At 35.0% G+C, this 22,368-nt stretch overlaps 1 protein-coding gene across 1 annotated transcript in view; it reads right to left on the bottom strand.

The window, feature by feature from the left end:
• Positions 1-7,348: 7,348 nt before the first annotated feature.
• The window catches only part of SLC16A7 (solute carrier family 16 member 7), an 85,862-nt gene continuing 70,842 nt past the window's right edge, over positions 7,349-22,368 (bottom strand). Inside the window, exons 3-5 of the mRNA XM_075148504.1 lie at positions 14,272-14,415; positions 11,843-12,655; positions 7,349-9,215 (exon numbers count right to left, since the gene is read on the bottom strand). Of these exons, the coding sequence (XP_075004605.1) occupies positions 8,944-9,215; positions 11,843-12,655; positions 14,272-14,415 (1,229 nt within the window). The 3' untranslated portion in view covers positions 7,349-8,943. The remainder of the gene's footprint in view (positions 9,216-11,842; positions 12,656-14,271; positions 14,416-22,368) is intronic.

Raw genomic sequence — 22,368 nt, 5'->3', positions numbered from 1 at the left:
AATTAGAAGTCACTTAATGAAAATTGAACTACTTATTCAACCAGTGAATGTCAATAACCAATTATGTGTCTCTTGTTAATGCACTATATATACCATTTATTTTTCTTTGGCTTATGATTCTGATTTTAGATTTAAACAATAAACTTGGTATCTCTGATCTCTAGGGGACTGTCTTATCTTAATTTAAGAAGATGAACTGAAGCATAATGTGCTATGGCAAATGCAGGGCATATGAAGAGGAGGCATGAGGAAAAATAAATGTTCACATACATACTATTAGGGGTATAATTATATTACACGTATTATAGTATATGCATATAATCTATTAGGAACTTTCCTGAATGACAATGCTTTTAAGTCTTGATCAGAGGAATAAAACTGTGGAGGTGATTACTGCTGAGCTGCAGTAAATGTAACCTATTAACTCAATTTGGGATAACCAGTAGAGTTAAAAGGGCTCATTACTAGAATAAAATACCATTTGTGGGAAAACATAGTAAGAGCTGACCTTAGAGACAAACTACAGATTGAGGTCTCCATCTGTCTTGCCACTGAACTATCAAAATACAAACCCTCAGGAAGAGGTATGATTTTTCTGCATTCAGTTTCTATTAATCAGGGATGTATTTCAGTCATGCAATCAGATTCATTGAGGCAACATATCTTGAGGCACGCAAGTGATACCAACAATGCCTTTGAGCAGGATTAAATATCATACAGTTAAATATCATATGGTTCGTTGTGCCAAAGGGAAAATTTTACCATTATGAATTTTTAACTTTATTTTTATTTTCTACTTGGTCAATGCCTGAAAATGGATTATTTATGAATATTACAAATAGTCAAATATACAAATATTACAAGGGGCTAGAATCTAAACAAAATCTAAATATACTCTGGTAGCTGAATCAACAATTCCATATCAAGAAGATCACAGATAACGATAACATTCTTTGAAAATAGATTTTAGTTATTAGAAATCTAAAAATAAAGACCATTTGCTTTCACAGACAAAGTTATTTCTTTCTTATTCAATAGTTTATTTTCTACACCTTTGTTTCCTAGTAGCCTATTATGTTTCTGTGTAAAGGATGTGTAGATAGCATGCAAAGGATGTTAGTATCTCTAATATTAATATTATCTCTAATATCTCCATCTCTAATTTAAAATATCCAATCACATGCTATAAATAAACTCCAATTTAACTGGGGCAAGCAATCATAACCTTAAGTCAACTGACAAATACATAGCATCTGGGAATGCGTAGAAAGATGAGAAGAAATAGAGTTATCTGCATCCACTATTTCGAGCCATATGGATAAATTCCTCTTCTGTATGAAAACGAGTATTAGTGATAAATGATGATATTGCATCTACATGGAATATAGAAAAACATCCCAACCAGAGTAACGGGGAAAAATCCTGGGTGTGCAGGTATTTGAGTAATGTATGAGATTAAATCATAATTACAGTGGAATTAGGAATAGCAAGAGTCTGATAACACGTCCTGCTGCTGGTAGTATCTTTCCTACACAGGAAATATTCCAGTTCTGCTTCTGTATGCAAGGAGAAGTGATTTTGAGATCTTAGCTACATTTGAATAGTGAATCAATTGATATACCTATGACTATTTGCACACTTTAAAAGTGTAAATAACTTACTATTAAAAAGTCTAAAAAAACAGCATTTACATCCTTTCAGAAACTTGACATGGAAATTTTATTTTCATTTTTCTTTTTTTTTTTTAATTGTTTATCATACACATTTTTCATTGTAATTTTCCATAAATATATATGGACAAACTTGACATATTAGACACTAGTACAAGCCTGGAATAGAACTTAATGAGCAAGTATGCATTTAAATACAATGTAATGCAGTGCATATGCATTTTACAAGGTTAATATACATTATGAACAATGAATTTTGTCAGGTCAACAAAAGGATTTGGCATCTAAAAAGAGAATATTATCATTCACTCAGATCTCTTTGGAACATAAATAGCACCTCTAGCTAATAAATGATTGTCAAAAAAAAAAAAAAAATCTAGCCAATATATTCAAGTAAATACCGTACAATATTGCAAAATACAAAAAGGAAGAAAAAAATTTGTTAGTCAACAACAATGGCTACTGCATGTTTAATTATTGCATAGCAATACCAAGTTCTGTTGGTAGACTGCAGATATGGTGAACTTTCCAAGTAGGCTATAAGTGGAAAATGCACGTATGTCTCACTTCAGGAAGGGTACTTATGTAGGTGCTTTATGTACCACTCTGAAAAAATCTCTCAATAACTTTAAGGTAGGACTTTTAAAGAGTCAGAGACAAATGTAGACTTTTCACTGGCTTGCCTACTTGCAGACAAAATAAAGAACCCAAAACCTGGAAAAGGTATGAAAAATTGTCAGTGTCTTTAGAGCCTAGTGTTCTGGAGAGTTTCCCATAATAATTTACAGGAATATTGTTTGCAGGGCCTTGAGTATCCTCATTCTTCATACTTCTTACAAGAATATCATGTCCCTCAATACTTCATATGATCTTGTCATACATTCTACAATAGATGAAAACTCAGTCTACGTGTTGCAGTCTGTTCAGAGATCATCTAGTTAATACTTCCACAGCAAAGACAACCAACCAACCCCTCCACCAACAATGTAGGCTTTACAGTCTAACAACAATGAAAATTCTCAGTGATCTTAGGCCACTTTGAACTGAGTCATGGTTGAAATACCAGTGTTATGTAATATTGCTGTTTTCTGAATGAATTTCTGATATAAATAAAACCAGCAGAAACTGAAAAATAATAAAATATACTCTTGTAGAAAACCTTTAAATGTTTCTGTCATTTGCTGAAATCTTTTATCTGCTTACAAATGTGCTTCATTTATCAGGCACAGTATGCAACTTACTTTAAGACATTATATATATTTTATATATACATAAATATATATAATATATATATATTAGAGTTTCATATATAGGGGAATACATATATACATACATACACATATGCATATATAGTCCCTTATATATAAATCTATATATACATTCCCAAAAGACATAAACCATTTTCTCTGGAAATAACAAAAATGAAGATTATAAACTGCTAAAGAAAGGCTTGAAAGGAAATAGTTAATTTGCTTTGGGGTTAAGCAGATTTGTTCGGATATTTATTTAAATATATCGTCTATTTTTTATAATCTACATTCAGAGTTTATGTTTTTCTTTTTTTATTTACATAGGCTATTAAAATAATACATATTGTGCGTTAATTTAGGGACTGATTCATTAGGAATATTATGCAGGCACAGCTAAATTTGCCAGCTGCAACAAATCCTGCATTTGCTGTGTTACATCTGATACTCCTGAGATTTGATATGGAGAAAATAAGGCTGAAGGCTCCACTGAAGCCACATCACCTCCAATGTCTGATAAAGCTCTTTGACTTTAAAAGGGTTTTTTATGTTGGCTTCAGTGGACTTTGTACTAGTCCTAGAAGGCAAGAATGGTTTGCAGACTAAAAAGAAGAATATCTTTGAAGAAACAATCATTGTTTTTGTAAAGAGCATATGAAGAACAACCCTTATTCCTTGGCCCCAGTCCAATATTTTGTGACCATCTCCCTCAACTGGCCCACAAAAGGGGGGGCAAGCTAAAATTCTGTATTATTTCTAAACAAAAGAAACTTTCTTTTTTTTCCCCAGAGATGCAAAATGCAAAGTTTGGGTGTATTAACTATGTAATGTTTCCATTTAATTACTTCCACTAACTCAGAAACGGAAAGAAAACAAAAAAAAAAGGAGGGCCAGCATCTCACAGAAAGGACTTTAGATATCTAAATGACACGTTGATTTTTTATACCGGTTCAGTGATGTAAAAACTACACCAGCATGGATTAAATCTTTAGATTTAATAAAGCTATGCCAATTGACACAAGAATTTGGTCATAAATATGCACTGCCTTAAAAATAGAACTGTAAGTAGCTTCAAATATTTGGGAGACTTTCTAATAGTCTGTACAGGTTTTATCATTATGCTTTTTGATAACTGTATTCTTCCAGGGTCATGCAAGTCTCCAAACTTCAATTGAGAGGTAGATGACGAGAAAAATGTGAGCTGCAAAACAACAACATGCAAATTATCTTGAAATTATATAGCAATGCTTATGCAAATTGTGATCAAAAAGGTGATAATACATGCAAACACTTTCTATATATATATTTATGCACAAACATCAGAAAAGCACCCATCCCCAAAAAAATCCGGAGAGCCTTGTTAAAATTGATATGTCATCTTGGAAAATAATTATTTAAAAATTCCCTTTATATTCCTCCCTGTCAGTAGAAAAATAGTCATCTATAGAGAAACTAACAAAAGTTGCCTCGATTCGATTTTGTTATAGGCAAATTTGTCAGTACCAGTTACAGCATGTTCATCTATAAAAGTGGTCACTGGCTTTGTTTATTGAAATCCTGGCTGTATGTGGTATCTGTAGCTTATTATGTATCTGAATAATACCTCCCCACTAATACTCACAACCATCCAGACCTAAAAGCAGCAAGTGAAAATGCTGCTTAGGCATTTGAGGAAAAAGAACGACAAGAAAGCATTTAAGTAAAGTCACTAAATGCCAGGCCCAAATTCTTTGTGTTACATCAAAATGGAGAACGGGGAGGGGGGGGGGAGGGGAGAAGGGGAACCTCCAAGAGGAACTAGAGTTCTCTGGGAGGAACAATTATGTACACGCTGCCAAATGATATGCACTGATATACATAAAGACCACTAAAATTAATGTGAATTTTGAATCATGATGTCAGTGAAATTCTTGCCATTCACTTCAGCAGTAAATAAAGTTGAACTTCCTCTGATAAGGACAGCATCATTAAAAAAAAAAATCTATTTGAAGATAAAATAAGACTTTCTCTAACTGTCAAAACAGTTCACAAATCACACTCCTGAAATAAAAGGATTGTAGTCTGGCTACTTATGCCACATGATTTCATATAAAAAGATGCTTTTGTGAACTTAATGGAAATACAGAACTGACAACATTTGCAACCACAGTTCAACGGTGAGAAGTGGGAGGGGTGAAATTTTGATATGTTCTTGAAAAGTACTGAGAATTATTAGTGAGAAGTCTTTCTCTGGAGTTGGAAAGGGCAATACAGAAGAACCCTTCAGCTACTAGAGAGTACGATGTCAAAAAGCCCTAAAGAGATAAAAGTATCCGTGTGTCTACTCTGAAACTACTTGAAATTTAACCTTGATGTTAAATAGGAAAAGTATTATTGATGTTATCCCCTTTTCTACTAATTTTAAAATTTTGGCATTATTTTTCTTCATTGATCAAATAAGAGCAAGATGATAATTAGGCTCAGTGATATTTGGGCAGAAATATGAAGAGGATGAAGTATACATGAGTATAAATGAGATTAAGAGCAATTAAGAGCTTGCACTGACTGATAGAGATTACAGACTCCATAGTGCATAATAGATGCATCTAGTATGTCTTGAAGTTTGAGAGTACATTTCTTGATTGTAGGGCAGAGACATCTCTTAGTCCTGACCCTGCAGTGGTGCAGACTGGGGGCAAGGTAACTAAAAGAAACCAGGGGGATTTAGAGAGTTGGTATATACCCAGGTCTTATCCTGAAAGCAGAAATGTGATGATGAAATGATTTGCAGTACAAGTTACAGCTCAGTGCAAGTAAGAGTGATATTCAGGGGTTTGAAGGAAAGTTATACTCAATTTGCTACTTTGCTCCTCAGTACAGAATTGATTCAAGGCAATTTATTATTATTATTACTTATAGAAATAAGAGCTAGATATACAAGGCAATTGCCCCTTTAGGATGTGTTATTTGGAAGACAGAGTTGTTTAATTCCAGGCAGTTTTTGCATAGATATGGTTCCAATTTTCTTCATTCATCTCTGGATTTTAACTTCCTTAATATTCAGTAATATCAAGAGTATTCTGATGGTTTTTATTTTGTTGCTAGTATTATTAGGAAAAGTAATGAAAGGGGTGCAAGGAAATGTTTCACTTGACTCAGTTCATACTAGAGGTACTTCATACCTCTGGTTGCCTGCTACATCATTTTACCCTATGGGAGTAAAAATTGCGCATCGGTGAGTGGTGGTAAAGCAGCTCTTTCTTTCGTTCTATTATTTTTTAACATAATTAACCAGAGATGAAAGAGTAGTAACTCTGCAGAGGGTTGTGTTTATATAAATTTTTATTTCCTCTGAGATAGCAACATAATTTTTGTTACTGGTGGTCAGGTGTGTCTATGGCTCAAGGAACCTTGTTTTTCCCTTATTTCCTATGCCATGTTGCATCGTATTCTGTGGTCCTGCACAGAACAGGTAAATTGCCTGCATGTTTCCTGAGAGCCTTTTTTTATTATCTTTCTTCTGAGTCCCTTATTTACTCAACAGCAACTTTTAACAGACTTAAGTCAAAACTTGACACTTGTTATCTTCTACCCTATATTCTTAATCACGCTGTTTTTTACAGAGAGATAATAAGCACCTAGAATTTTGCCTCAGTCATTTTGGTTCAGCCTCTATATTCATCTCTTTTCAAATAATCTCAGCCTTTCTACCACTTGCTGTCAAGAGCAGAGTGATGTTCCTGATGACTACTCTTTAGCTAAAATTTCAGTTCATCTTTCACAATCCAGTATTTATAACTGATATTCCTCACTGTATGAAAGCTTAGTGTCTATGAAACTCCTCATCACTTTCTGGCTCTGGGCACATAGGGCCTTCACAGATCCTGGAATTCACCCTGTGTGTTTATATAGCCAAAAACAGAGCAACACTTTTACCTCTTGGGGTGCTCACAGGGCTATGGTTTGGAAGGAGGTGCAATGTATTTATTTCTTCTCTGAAGCTGGGGGCTAGGAGAGGAATTGTAATTTTACTGGGACTAAATCATTCTCCTTTACACAGTTCATTGCTCAAATCTGAGCATGTAACCCATATTTTCTCCCAAAACTCTGAAATGCACATATTTTGTTGCTGATGTGCCTATAAAATTACAGGACTTGTAGAAGGTGTTTGGTTTTCCTGCATATAATTAGGTAAAAAGTAGGTATTAATTTCTGTACCATGCTGCAAGTAGATTCATGACGCTTCTCCTCCCAAATGGTGCAGAGATAATGAAAAAGTTCAGTATTACTGTGGAAGTTCATAGTATATAGGATGATAACCTAGCAAAACAGAAGGAAGCACTAGCAAAATTTTTAGAATGAAAATAATAATATTGAACACTACGCTTTCTTAAAAGCACTCACATATTTGGTAGATTTTACTATTAATTTTTTTCTTTTGTTATTGGCGCTTCAAAGTATGTTTAACACAGCTAGCTGTCTGTCCAATATATTTGCAACTTTTTGAGATTTAAAAAAGGGCTAAAATGATTATATTCTTTTCCCTGAATTGAATGTATGTGTATTCTGCATAAACAGTGCACAAATGTTTTATGAATCAGACCCTTAATTTTCACAATTTCTGAGGCATTTATATGCATCTCTCCAAAAAGAATAGCACCTTTCCTCCCCTACAAATAGAACAGAAATATTTTCACTTAATATCTTTTAGCTTTCAAGTGCAATGCTGATTTCTCTAAAGTAAAATCGTAGACTTATGCTTTCTTTTGCCTAAAGGAAGAGGAACAATTGTGTACATTTTAATTGATATAAGCTTCTGTGTGAAATTGTAGACACAAGACCATATACCTTGCACAAAAATGATATGTCAATACAAAGCTTCCAGACTGGCACTGTCAATGTGCCTTGCAGCATTTTTGCTCGAACTGGCATTACAAAGAAGAAGTAGCTTTTTACTAACTACATGGGAAAGGGAGGTGAGAACTGGTATAAAGTTACCTGTCTGCAAAGACCTGAAGTTAGACCTTAAATCTCCTCTCAGTAGACCATGAAACAACTAATGACTTGCCAATAAACCCAAGCACCTACTTTGAAGTCATTGCCATGAAACTGATTCAGGCCACAGAAGCCAAGGGTAAGTACCCTTTTAACATCAACAGGTTCTGAATCTAGTCCCTTTAGGAAGAAGGCTTCACAGTCCAATCCAATTCCTTCAGCCATACAGGAATATATAACCGAATAAACTCATTGTCACTGTTGTTAGCAATGTAAATCTTGGTTTTAAATCCTTTTATTTACAGGCAGATTTTAGCTTAGTTTGAATTAGCGAGGTCTGAACGTACTTTGTGTTCAAATATGTATGTTGAAGTACAATGTAGTCAGCTATCACAGGAGGAAACAACTTCTGGAATATATTGTAATTCAGCTGTTTATTGTATTTTAGAGATGGTGCCCACCAATTGTTCATCTTCTAGCCTTAATTACATATTATATTTGTTTATACAGACATAATGTATCTTTTTTGATCTAGTGGGCCTACAAAAGAGAAAAAAAGTTTCAGTGTGCTTCATTCAGGTACTCTGTCTCTTTCGAAACAAATTTTTGAGCTTATATTCTTTTTAATATTAGTGGTAAGTACAGTTTGGGCAGATTATTTCAACAGACTTTAACAATACTCTAAAGATGAACACAAAGTATCTTCCCAAATAAGATAAGAGATACTTTTGCATTAGATATACTTTAAAAAAAAAACCTGTTTTGTCATTGGAAGGCTTTATTTATAGTCTGGTTTATCCGACTCTTGATTGTCCAGAGTCATAGTTTGATGGACTCATTTGCATGGAGTCACTACCTTTGTAATCTCAATTTTGTATCACTGAAATAAATAAACTATAGATAGTAATTTAACTTAGAGTCTTGCCACGGGGCAAAAATCAGTTCCCATCCAATATTGTGACTGATCATTGTTACCACAAAACCTGGCCTGTGTCTTGAAGACATATCTCTAATGGAAGTCATAAATGTTGCCTTGTGAGCTATATTGCAGATTAAATATTGGTTTCTCTTTCTGAAGGATCTTCAAGAGCTTTATCAGCTCTGCTGGCAGCATCTTCATTCTCATTGTTTGTTAATGGTTCTGCTTCCTTCGAGTCAGCATTCTTCTGTGCTTTCTGCTTCTCATCTTCTAACTTCTTTTCTTTTGCCAAAAGCCTGTAGTTAATGGCATTGCCAATGAACAACCAGATACTGGCCACAATCACAATCACTCCGCAGACAAAATACATGTACTGATATTCACCAGTAACATCCACTAACCAACCTGAAATACAAAGACAAGAAGAGAGAAAAAGAGTCTTTAGAATAGAATACCCAATACAATCCAGATCTTTCCCTAGGAGAAATACCTCTATATTGCCTGGTTTTGAAGTTGGAGCAGAAAAGCATTTTCACATGTTCAAATAGTCTAACATATATAGCCAAATTCTAACAAAACCTGTATTAGTCAAGCTAGCAATTGTCATTGGAATCACTGACTGATAAAATATTGAAGAACAAAGTAAGTAAAGCTTAATGAATAATGACAGACAGTTTTTTAGTTCTTTCATTTTCATTCTTTCATTGTCTTATTATTTTATTCACCTCCTAATTTTGTTTCCTATTGTTTTGGAGTGACTGTCTGACACTCATGGAGGCTGCATACCGACAATAGGATGAAGAGGTATGTGCCTTTTTAGGCTGCTGTCACTGTGCATCAGCTGCTTGCTTTTCATTTTTACTTTCCTGTGACTGGTGAAAGAGATAGAAAGGCTCTTCCCTTCAGCTATCGTGCTCAACTGCTGAGTTTTGAACTCTGAAGCCTGTACCTAAAAATTACATCCACACCTCTGAGATTAATTTGGTCATGACAAGGAAAATAAAATATAACTGTTCTTCCACTTTATGAGCCATTCTTTTTAAATTTTCCCAACTGCCAAATCAACTATTTAGCTCTGAACTCTGCTACACTATCATTGAAATTCACAGGACAACCTGCACACTTCAATTTAGTATTTAGATGCTTTTACTGGGTTGAAGCCACAATGCCAGCCTATTCACCTGATACACATTTACAAGCCATCAAAGTATTTTAGTCTTTTCTTTCTTTCACAAGCCTAGTATTAGGAAAAATGCAAATAGCACTGCAATTGTATAATTCACCTATTACTGTAAATAGTACAATTTACTGTTTTTTGTCGATGAACAGTCTTATAAAACTGATGATTAAAAATGAAATTCTGCATTAACATTACTTCAGCATAATATTTTAAAGGATATGAACTAGTCAAAACTGGAATTTAGCTTTTGCATGTGCTCATTCTCTTTGGTGTCTCTATTTAACCAGATAAATCAATTATTCATAAAGTTATAGCACAAACACATGCTTTTCAAAAATTCTGCAAAGCAAATATACTGAAAAATAAATAGTTGCATATGCCATTGCTCCATAAATATTAGATTTAATATCTTTAGAGTTAATATTAATATTGATTTCAGAACCTGACTGAAAAGGCTGGACTCCAGAGGCCACAGGCTCAGTCCCCCCACTAGGTGGCAGAGGAAGAGTCTGTGTGACAAGAATATATTTTGCTCTACCATTACCAAAATGAATTTGTATGTTAAAAGATGAGGGAAATATGGAACATCTTGAGGACTATTAAACATTTACTTGTACAAATATTATTGTAGTGAAGTGAGTGGAATTGTTTTGGCATATTTAAAATTTCACTCAACAATGTTATTTTCATACAAATAGTGAGAGTAATCCTTAAAATAATTTGATAATTATAAATGGGTTTAGGCACATATAATCTTGCCGACGTTTGTGGCTCTGCTTATGTAGGTATAGTGTATGTTCACGAGGCTGATAATCTTCATATTGTTGGGCTTACACTGCAACACACACACACACACATTTAATGGACACTTGTCCATAAGATTTGAGCATCTATTTCTTTAGTCTGTTATATCAGCAGAAACCTTAAGATTATAAAGCTTACTAACAGCATTACTAAATACTGACTAAAAAGCTAGCAAACAGAAAATACTTTAGATAAGACTCTTCACCATTTTTGGTGCTAGAAGCCCAAAAGTTACGAATATAGTCCAAGCTATACACCTAGGCTCCCTTTAGGCTCCCCTTACACTCAAAAAAGAGAAGTTGGCAACATTTCCATCTTTTAGTCAATGTAGGATGGTTCACACTCTGAATTGCCTTACACATATCTGTTGGCTATAGAAACAGGCTAAAAGACTGGCTGAGAGCGAGGCTGTGGTGTAAAATCATGCCAGGGTGCAAGGCTCCATGGCACTGCACTGGAATCCCACCAGACACGCACACTGCCTAGGCCACTGAGCATGCCCCTGTCCTTTCTGGCACCTCCCTACTGGCTTCTTCTCTCTAGAAATGCCAGCCCTCTCTGTTTAGGCAAACTAAATCTGCTATTTTAAATTTACGCAGGTGCTCCTCTAGCTGCCATTAGGTTAGGGAAACTACAAGTCACTGTGAGATCTTCACAAAAACTAACCAGTGGATTCGATCAATTCAAGAGAGTAAGAACTGTGTTGGCAAAGAGCAAATTGGAGCTGAATACACGTAAATCAAGGCTGCAAAGTTAGCACTACATGCTATCAGGAAAACATACATTTATCACATAGATTTATGGGCCAGCAGAAATATGCTCTTAATCTATCAATTGCACACGCATGCCATGTACGCCTTTAGATTCTCACGTGGATCTGCAGCTGTAAAGTGCAAAGATAATTGATGCAGTGTGCTGCTGTTACAGTACATTCCTAGTCGCACAGAAAACATTAAATAACATTAAGAATAATGTTTATATTAATTCAATACTAAATTGCAAGATTATGTTATAATGTCTGAAAAAATGGAATAAAAGAGATTCTTACCTCCTAGAGGAGGCCCTATGAGCACAGGGCAACACTCCACAATGGTGACAAGTCCAACTGCACTGGAAAATCTGGCAGCCCCAACGAGGTCCATCAATGTCTCAAAAAGAACGCTGCTAACCATTCCAAATGCAAACCCAAAAAATACAGCATATATCACCAAGCCAGTGTAATTTGTTGCCAGAGGGCACAAGATATGACAGACGCCATTGTACAAGACAGCAAAACTAAAAAAGTACTGAATCTTTGGCCGGATAAACTTGGAGTTTGCTACGAGTCCCATTGAAGGCCTAGCAAACATGTCTACGAAGGCTAAGATAGATAGCAAAAAAGCAGCAGAATATTCATCAATTCCCTTGTGCTTGGCATAAGGAGCCAAGAATACTATTGGAGCGAAGAAACCGATAAACATAATGACATTTCCTGACAAATAGATCAGAAACCCTCTGTGTTTGAAGAGGGACAGATCTAGATACTTATTCATAGTTTGCCAAAAAGACTTCTTGTTGTTTTTGTGCAAGGTAGAATCTCCTGTGCCTTTTTCAACATCTTTTTTCACAGGAGGGACTGTTTTTGGTCCAACAGGTCTCATAAGCGACCCAGCCACACAGCAGTTCAAAAGAAGTCCTCCCAGAATGAGAAAGCTTCCTTTCCAGCCAAATGCATTAAAAAGGAATTGATTGAGAGGTGCCAATGTGCTCAGAAACACTGGACTTCCAGCCATGGCCAATCCGTTAGCAATGGGACGCTTCTTATAGAAATACTTGCCAATCATGGTCAGGGCAGGCTGTAAGTTGAATGCTAAACCCAGACCTAAAGAACACATGAAAGACAGTATTATTGAAGGTCATGCACTAAAAAAAACCCATATCACACCTCTTTCAAGTTATTTTTAAAATGACCAGTATCTAATCCAGTGATTCCCAATAAAGATAGTAAACCAACTAGCATCAGAGAATGAAATACAGCTTCATTGCTGTCCGTGTGTGTTAATGCCAAGACTATGTCATGGTGGCATTCTGCCATTTCCCCCTGTAGCACTGCAATAAAAGCCAAAACTCCTTGTTGTGTTTCAGCAATGACAGAGACAGGGAAATCACAGAGGAATGATGGTATCAGCACCTTGACTCACCATTTTTATATTTACTAAGCTATAATGCAATTCTCTCTTGGCTCATTTCACAAAAGTTATTAAATGTCACCTCAGCTACAATGAATGCAGGGTGTATTTAAATGCATAAATCTCCTCATTTCTTATTTCCAGCCCTATTTAAGATCAAACTTGTGTTCAAAAGTGGAGCTTAAAATGGCTAATTATTTTGGAGCACATTCAGCTCCACTTCCCCAGGTATGGAAGTCACTACTAAATGTGGAAGAGTTGTAGAGGACATGCATGGGAGAAGACCACCCATCCACATCTGCTGAACCTCTAGGCCTTCTCTCTGCATTAAGACATCTAGGCAATAAGGTCTAAGTAGCTATGCATCTGCTGGATGGCACAGGATAGAAGTTTTCTTCTCTGATAGGCCCATTCCTGGGCCCTCAATTTATTCTTTCAGTGAGTCCCAAGTTTAGGATGTAAAAAATAAGAGCTTTAAGAAATAATCACTGAACAAAGAAGGACTCCTTTAGTCCCAACATAAAGAAAGATGAGCTTGAATATAGGAACATGTATTATCATCTCATTCATTTATTACCTGCCAATATTTCACCTCACTTGCCTTCCTTATTCTGAGGAGGTAGTTTAAAGAAAAACCCACAACTTTTGATAAGGAGGTTATTTAATTTACTGGCTTTATGATCACTTTAGTTCATTGCCTTAGGCAATATCTAGGCCTTTGTTGATATATGAATAATTTTATTTGGGGATTGACCCTGGAGAATTTTAAACAGAAAGCTATTGAACTGAAAATTGTTAATACTTATCTGTGAGAGTATATGTGTGTACAAACCTAGAGAAAGTTGGTACTAGCTTTCGCATTTTTACTAGAATTCTGCTAGCCTCTGCCACGAGAAGTGCAACATGATTGAAAGCTAAAAGAATGAATGTGAAATTCTACACAAATGACTGTAATAAGTGCTGTCATGAGCCAATCAATTTTTATACCATAATTACAGTGCAGTGTGGAACAGTACATACATACAGCATTTATTGAATAAAATCATCAGTTGTTCCTGAAATATCCTAAGAAATAATTTAACATCATACCAGCTAATTTAAAGGATTAGATAGTTCAGGTAGCTGAAATAAACTGATCTTGCTACCTTCTTGGTTTGCATTTGTACAATGCCTCGCACAGTGGGTTCTTGATCAGTAAGGCTCATTGGTAGAACAGTATTAGAAATAATAGAATAGAATAGAATAGAATAGAATAGAATAGAATAGAATAGAATAGAATAGAATAATCCCTTTTAAACAGGACTCTTACCTCCAACGACACCAATACATAGATAAAGTTCCAGGACGCTATTGCAGAAAGAGGAAGCAATCATACCAAATGAACACAGGATACCTCCTGCTATCATCACAGGCCGGCTACCATACTTATTCACCAAAATACTGCTTATGGGACCTGTTGGTAGAAAGAAAATACATTAACAGGTAACAGGTAATTCCATCATACATGTCTTTGTGTTTAGGATACGTTGGAATGCCTACTCTTCCATCCCGGAAAATGTTTACCTGTTTCTATACCGATTTGTCTTACAAACACACTCTGTAAGTTTGCGGACACATGAGTCTGGATGTGGATATATTGCTACCATGACAATATAAATATTGATTAGTCATGGAGATGGATCAAAAGATTAAAGACATCAGACAAGCAAGAGGGATTGTTACAGTTCACAAGCAATCAATACTGAGATCGGTCAATGGAAGTTTTGAAAGTGCAAGGACTGAAGAATTTCAAGTATGAGACAGATATCAGAACTCCACAGAGAAGGAGGAATCTCCAGGCAAGAAAACTAACATCTGATCTTAATACTGTAGCATGTCCTGGACCCCTACTTAAAACTACACATAGACTTAAAAATATTGTCCAATCAGAATGTAAATTTCTGGCCCCTGAGGCTCATTTTCCCTTACCTCATCCAGAAAGGAGTGTTAATGGGCAGTAAGATGACTATAGGTTGTCAGGGAAAATCTAAGATGTGGTTTAGCATAAAGACCTATAAACTTTGAAAATATTGCTACAGGTCTGTTTTTCAGTTTCAACTGCAATTCAGTTTATGGTGTAATTACGTCCATACTAAACAAACAGCTAGTGTGCAATTTAGCATGACATGCATTATAAGTTTTTTAAACAACCGTGACTAGAATAGATGGTGTGCTACATATCAAGATTAAGAGGTTGTCAAAGCTCTTTAGGTAAACCTGCATACCATCTGACTGCACTATATTTGGACCAAACCATTACGAATAGTTTTGCTTTTGCAATAACTAAACTTATCCAATTTAAAAAAAAAAAAAACAACATAATAAAAAGCAATAAATTTCAAACTCAAGATAAAGCAGGCACCTGGCATAAAGTGTAATACCAGGCTCTGCATCTGATTTCACTGCAAATCATTCACTGTACTGGTAACAGTTTTAAGTCTCTCTCTTTGTAAATATCTAAAGGAATAAATGCCAGAAACTCCATGATATGAAGAAGCCAAATCCAACCAAATTTAAAAGTGTATTTTCATAGGTACAGTGTTATTTTAGACTCCACCGTTTGAATTACCTTAAATGTATTAAAGTATTATTATCGATGTACTGTAAACGCTGATTACTACTTACATATCAACAACAAAAGTCTTAAGCATATGCCAAATGATCAATTTTTAGCTTACTTCCTTACAGAAATAAGCTTCTACAACAATGTTGCCCTGTGCCTGCCCGTCTTTTCTAATAGCTTGTGAATCCAGAAGTCAGTTTGAAATTAACTTGACTAAAAAGAAAAGATTTGAGTGATGTTTAGATTTTACGGTTTGTCCATTCATTAAATAGCTTGGGTCACAAGGAGTCTAGGGCAGCATCTGTTTAAAAAAGGAGGTCCCTGTCCAGGCAGCACAGACACTGGCCAATACACTCAGCCTTCCACCAGTAAAAGCAATCTATCTTCTTGCCCAGACAGCTGTACCATTCAAGGTACGTGGGGGCATAGAGGGTAAATAGGGTGGCTATTTTACTGGGAAGGTAAAGGATGCTCACACTGAAGGCATTAGGGCTCACCTTACAGACACGTAAACATAGGAGACCAGGCTCTGCTGTTTGTTGAACTGCAGTTTAAGCATAACTATATATTGAAACCAACAGACTTGAAAATCCACAGTCTGGAATGGCCCACCAAATATACAACAGCCCAGAGATTTATTAAAAGACTTTAAATCACATATGAAGCACTAAAACATTTCACTGACAGCTTATATTATGAGATACTTAACACTTCTTTGTTTCCATTTGGGGGGAACTACTGAGCAGAACAGTGACGAGGTGGGGTTTCTCCTTTGAGGCCATATGGAGAAAGCAGTGAAACATGAAGGACAGACAAATTACACTCCAAACACTTCCCAAATATATCATGCTCACTTCTCCTGTCTTAATAAACTTGTGCGCTCATAACTACGCTGAAGCATAACTTCAATCACAACTTTTTTATTTATAGAACTATGTTTGGACAATCAGTAGTTTGGCTCATGTTTGAATTAGAAAGAAAGCCCTTTTGAAATATGTGAACAATACAAATATTTCCTCTGGATCAAAAAAGCCCCTTTTAACTTGAACCCTTTGTTTAACTCAAAGCAAAAAGTTTCATCCCTATATCAATTAATATTTACATTTTTGAAAATAAACTAAAGGCAATTTTCTGGAAAAAAAAAGTTTTAATCGTTATAATTGCTAAACACAATAATAGTATTTCACTTCAAAGATACCAAAGTAATGATTTTTTAAATTATTTTCAAGTTCTTTTTCCTGTGATGAGATGGAAGTATTTACAAAATTGTAAATGAAAAATTTGTGTAGTATTTGTTAACATTCTGATCTCCCCCAAAATTACTGCTCTAATAAATGTTGCCTTGCTGTAATCTTACTTAAAATGTTCCTTTGCTGATCCCTAGAAAAAAATGTAGGAAAGAGGCATCATAGCAGGTAAATATTTGACCATACTATTTACAAATTTATTCACTACAGGCAGCACTCTGAATTGTACCCTTACATAAATACTTCAGTTATGATGTAGATAGACCTGTTAGCAATCTGTTTCTTTTCTCATTAAACAAAGACAGCATGAAAATCCAGAAGGACAGGTGTGAGAACAAATGAAAAAGATCAGGTAAATCCACACGTAGTAGACTATCAAGTGTTGGAAAGAGAGCAATGGCATTAAAAAAGATTGTTGTGCAATATTGCTATAATGTTAGCATTTTAAATAAAACCGTGGATCAAAAAGACAGCATTGAACAGCACTGACAAAGTTTTCCAACCATAATCAAGCACAGAGATGAGCTCTATTGTAATATTCACCCTAGAAGAGTACTGACTATAATAATCATATTCTTTAATATTGTTCCATCAATCCTTCCTTCCTCCTCCTGTGGAGCCAGGTTCTTGTTTTTTTAGGGGAAGAGGTTTGTTTTTAGTGTTTGGTTGGTTGGGTTTTTTTGGGAGGGGTCCAGAAACGGCAGATTTTGTAGCACAGTCCTTTGATGGAGATCATTTTGCAAACAGTTCCTTATTATGAACAAGAAAACTGGACCTCTGTGGATCTTAACTGTGACAGTTAGGCCAGGACTGTAAGTTACAGCTTTTCAGATCAAAGCATGCAGTGTTAGCCTCACGTACGATACCTGTAAGCTAGATGTCAAATATGGATGTATTAATTTAGGTAGGCAGTGGATGAAGACACCAGAGGAAAGACAAAGCTGTCTGATGGGTCTGAGCTCTGTACTTTTAAATGACCTAAATCTGGAATGTATCATGAATTTAAAATTCCTTTAAACCTAATATTCTCTTTGAGATGTTTTCCTTAACTTAATGATGTGCATTTACCACCACAGCTCCATTTAATTTTGGGGTTTCTTTTAGAATATTCCAGTATTTTGATGTAAAATTTGTGCGTGTGGGAAATACTAATTGTTCTATAAGCCATAAAGCTAGTTTAAGCTTACTCCCTAAGTTATCTAGGAACCCTTCCAATCTGATGAGTAGGTTAAAGATTTTCTTGTGACATTTGTGTATATACTTGGTTTTAGAGTCTCATAAAATGATGCATATCCATACTTCAATGTATATGAATCTACATAAATTCTAGCTGTTTGCCTGCCATCATACATTTTATAGCCACGCACAAATTTCATTTCACTTCTAACAGCTTCTACAATTATTTAAGCAATGCTCACATACCAGCATGTATCTATATTCCTTCAATATTTTTTGTTTTTAGCAGAAGGAAGATTAAGCTGTTTAAGTACTGTAACACTGCCAAAATCATGCTATACATTAATGCACATTAATGCACTAAAGGACTGCTGGATCTCTGAGTCTACTTTCCCGAAGCCTGAAGTAACTACATAACAGATGTTAAGTCAGGAAGCCCACAAGAATATTTACTCTGATCTCTCCCTTAGCACCTACAAACCATCAGCCACAAAAGACTACACACTCCCTAAACCAAATTTAAGACCATTATCATAATATGCTAACAGTCTCCTGGCTGTATTTTTGGTTTATATCTCTCTGTTTGAGGCAAATGACCAGACTGTGAGAAGGAATAGGACAGCAACTGTAACCGGTGCCACTGAACAACAGTTTCAGGAAGGCTGTGCAGCAGGACACAAATGCTTTAGAAGAAAAGAAAAAACAGCAGCTTTTCACATTCTTCGTCATGTGTCTAGGGAAAGATGGCAAAAGTCATTTCAGCTATGTAAGCAGAGACTGGCTTATGCATTTGGGAGCTTTTTGATTTGTTTATGAAGTTTTATACAAAGCCTATAATAATGTGATACCTACGTTCTCTTTTGATGGCTCAGCAGAACATTCACTTGCACATCTGTATTGGGCAAAATGTGAGGACAAAACTGCTTTTGCTGGTCTTCAGTGAATACCAAGACCTCTCAGAAGAAATATATTGCTTACAAATGAGATTAATTATTTCTTATAATAACAAAGGTAGCAATAACCCGTATTTTCCTCTCACTTCCAAGTTTAACTTTCCAATCACCATTTTAAATCTTCCGTGTTCTGCTAAACTATACTGTTGTAAATGAAAAGCAATAAAAAAACCTACATAACTGAATAATAAGTAGATTTAAAAAGCAGATGTTTGAAGAAATAATCACTTTTTTCCCCTTAAAAGATGCTTATTGTGCTAATACAGTTTAAACATAACTCGAACATTAAAGTTTCTTTCTGAAGAAATGTACTGCTTGCTATTTTTGCGGAAATGAATAGAGAGCTCAAACTATGCACTATAAATTTAATATTCTTTCTCATATGATTACATTCTCAGAGATACACACACCCCCATATACACACATCTATACACTTACTTGCTTTTTTCAGCCCTAAAAAAATATACACTTCAAAAAATGATCTGACTCTGGAGAAAATGAGACAACTTTGTATCTAGTATCTCTAAAAGCTTAAAGGATGCAAACCAGATAACAATATTTCCATTTCATAATATCTTGAGATAATAGTACAGGCAGATCAGTTTTAAGGCCATGAAATAGAATAAAGGAAGATTTATTTGGCATAAAATCTATATCTTGCTTAGCTCTCAGGTAGAGTAACATTTATAAGTCCAAATGTATTAGGTACACACCATTAATTTATAAGAGTGAGAGAATCTAGGATACTAGAATACTCACTGCCTTTTCTCTTTTCTGTCAATTTTTTTCTTACCAAAATGAAAAAAAAAAAAAAATTTACTTTAGACAGTTCTCCCGTAAATAGTCACCACTTCCTGTGAGGGATGAAAAAGTGTTCTGTAACTTAAATGTATAATAACTAGTCAGAATGGTTACAATAGTAGGGATTTGTTTGTAGCAGTATCAAGCTGCCATAATTGCCTTTTATGTCCATAATGAGGTCATCTTTGGGTCTATTCTATATTTATATTTACTGTAGGAATGAAAGTTTCTTTAAGAAGTATATAATCTAGGTTTTAGTATTTAATTTATTTGTCCTGGTTTGATTTCTCATTGCTATAATACAGTGATGTAATTAAAGATCACTCTATCTGTAATTTGTTTCACATACAGCCAGTGCATTTATGCTTTTTATTTTGCTACTTGCATTATTTTTAGTATGGAACTAGAGATGAACCTTCTTGATATAAAGATAATTTTTTAAACATATATTGACAATGTCATACAGTGTTCATAGTGTCATTGATCCAAAGCAACCTGAAATGACTTAGTCTGAACAATACAACATTTATTTAAATAAAGTGAATTGCTGAAAGACTTTGAAAATAAATGCAATAATAATATTTCAAGTTGCACTAATGCAATATTGTAGATTGCATCCTGTCAAGTCAAGTGATTTAAACACAAATACATTTTCAGCCATCTGCTCTGCAGAGTCAATGCACCTATCTTTCCAGTCCAGCTTTATTTTTTATTTCTGTTTTCTACAAGGCTGGAAAAGTCTGAGGAGCTCCAAGAATTAACATTAGGATAAACTCCTTGCTAATATCAGTCAGGCCTTTTTTTTCTTTTTGTTTTACATTTTTTTCTTTTTCTTTTTTTTTCTTTTTCTTTTTTTTCTTTTTCTTTTTTTTTCTTTTTCTTTTTTGTTTTTTTCTTTTTTTTTTTTCTTTAAATATAAAATCCACTTGCCAGGAGCTGATTTGCTTTGCTTGGCAAAGAACCCCCAATATTTTGCTAAGGTAGAGCCTTATCTTTCACTTTAAAACAACTCCTTCAATCACAAATGCTTTAAGCAAGTACTTAGTACTGCTATTGGAATGTTGCCTCTGACATCCAGAGGAAAAGCAACCCAGAATTGATTCTGAACATGTTTAAAACCTGTTCATTAAGTTGGAAAATGCTTTAAAAATATGCTGCTTTTCTCAAGCAGGACTAAGTCAAAATACTGAGCATTCTGTGACAGTCTTATCTGTAATTCAAAAACCTTTGGCTAAATACTTTCAGTACTCTTGGACAGGCATTTAGAGAAGGCAGACAGAAAGAAATCCAAAAAAGTATCGATGAATTTGAAAATATTAAAATGTCATGCAACTATTTTTGTGTTAGATTCTTTATCACATTTCTGGGAATGGTAACCTGTGTTTCTGACATATCCTGTGTGTTTGTGTAATAGCAATGAAGGTAACATAGTTCAATAATCGTTGGAAAGCTTTCTCTGTAGTTCCTCTGTGCATTTGGCAGTATTTTTTTTCCGTTTCAGGTAACATTTACAACAGGCTGCACTGATTCCATAAACCTAGATAATATAGTAACCTTGACAGAAAGCAAAGAGAAAAAAATGCTCTTGCAATAAATATCACCAAAAAGAAATGGCTAACATTGAGTTAGGCTCGCTAAACTATGAGTTAAGATAGCTCAGCAGCTGAAAGCACAGCATGCCGGGGAGTAAGCAGTCAGTCGTTCAACCATCCATCACACTTTGCTCACCACTTCCCCTCCTCTAAGTTCATTTCCTCAGTGTCATTACCCTGAATGCACACATTCTCACTTGTGTCCTCAAGGATCCTTGAAGTCTATTAAGTTTCTATCTTTTGATGACTAATGAGGATTAATTTGACCTTCAGATATTCCTTAGGACTTTTATAAGAAACACAGTAATCATGTGTGTGGTAACCCATAGGAGCCTGGCTGATGGTAGAGTGCCTCAACACACTGGCTGCTTTTTCATGGTTCCTCCTCCCAAAAGGTTACATCTGCTAATTTTGAACTGATGTGCTGAAGTCAGGAACACATATGTCTGGCTGCAAATATGAGCTGTCTTTTTCCTGAAATGTTCAGAAGAAACAAAATAAGTGATCAGTACATTTAGCTTGCTCTAAATGTATTGCTTTTATGTAGAAATTGCAGATCCTTGATCTGTTTTGGTATTTTGTTTTTTTTTTTCCAGTGATACATCAGAGACATGAAGCAAGGGCATTACGTATTTTGATTAAAGCTGTTGTTTGGCTTAGAGGTTTTTTTCTTGTTTGCTAGGGTGCGAATGTATATGGAGTTATGGACCATGTAATTTAAAAAACATCTTCAAGTTAGCAAATTACTCTACATCTATGAATTTAAAAAAGTTGGAAATTTGCCCAGTTTTTAATCAAGGAGTAGCCATGCTGATTATTATTTACATGGATACACATTGATGCTTTATATTAATTATCTTTTGCATGCTCTGCTACAGAATTTTTTTCATGAAAGGCTAAAACATTTGATCACAAAGCAGAAGACTTTAAGATGATTTATGACATTTCTTTTGAAATTAGCAATATGAAACTTCAGAGTATTTAATAGGAAATGAGTGTAATTCTATGAGCTGCTGAACACTCAGCAGTTTTCAG

This window comes from Calonectris borealis, chromosome 1 (assembly GCF_964195595.1).
Source record: "Calonectris borealis chromosome 1, bCalBor7.hap1.2, whole genome shotgun sequence".
Classification (NCBI taxonomy): domain Eukaryota; kingdom Metazoa; phylum Chordata; class Aves; order Procellariiformes; family Procellariidae; genus Calonectris; species Calonectris borealis.
Note: the sequence above shows the minus strand (reverse complement) of the source record. Positions and strands in the feature narration are given on the sequence as shown.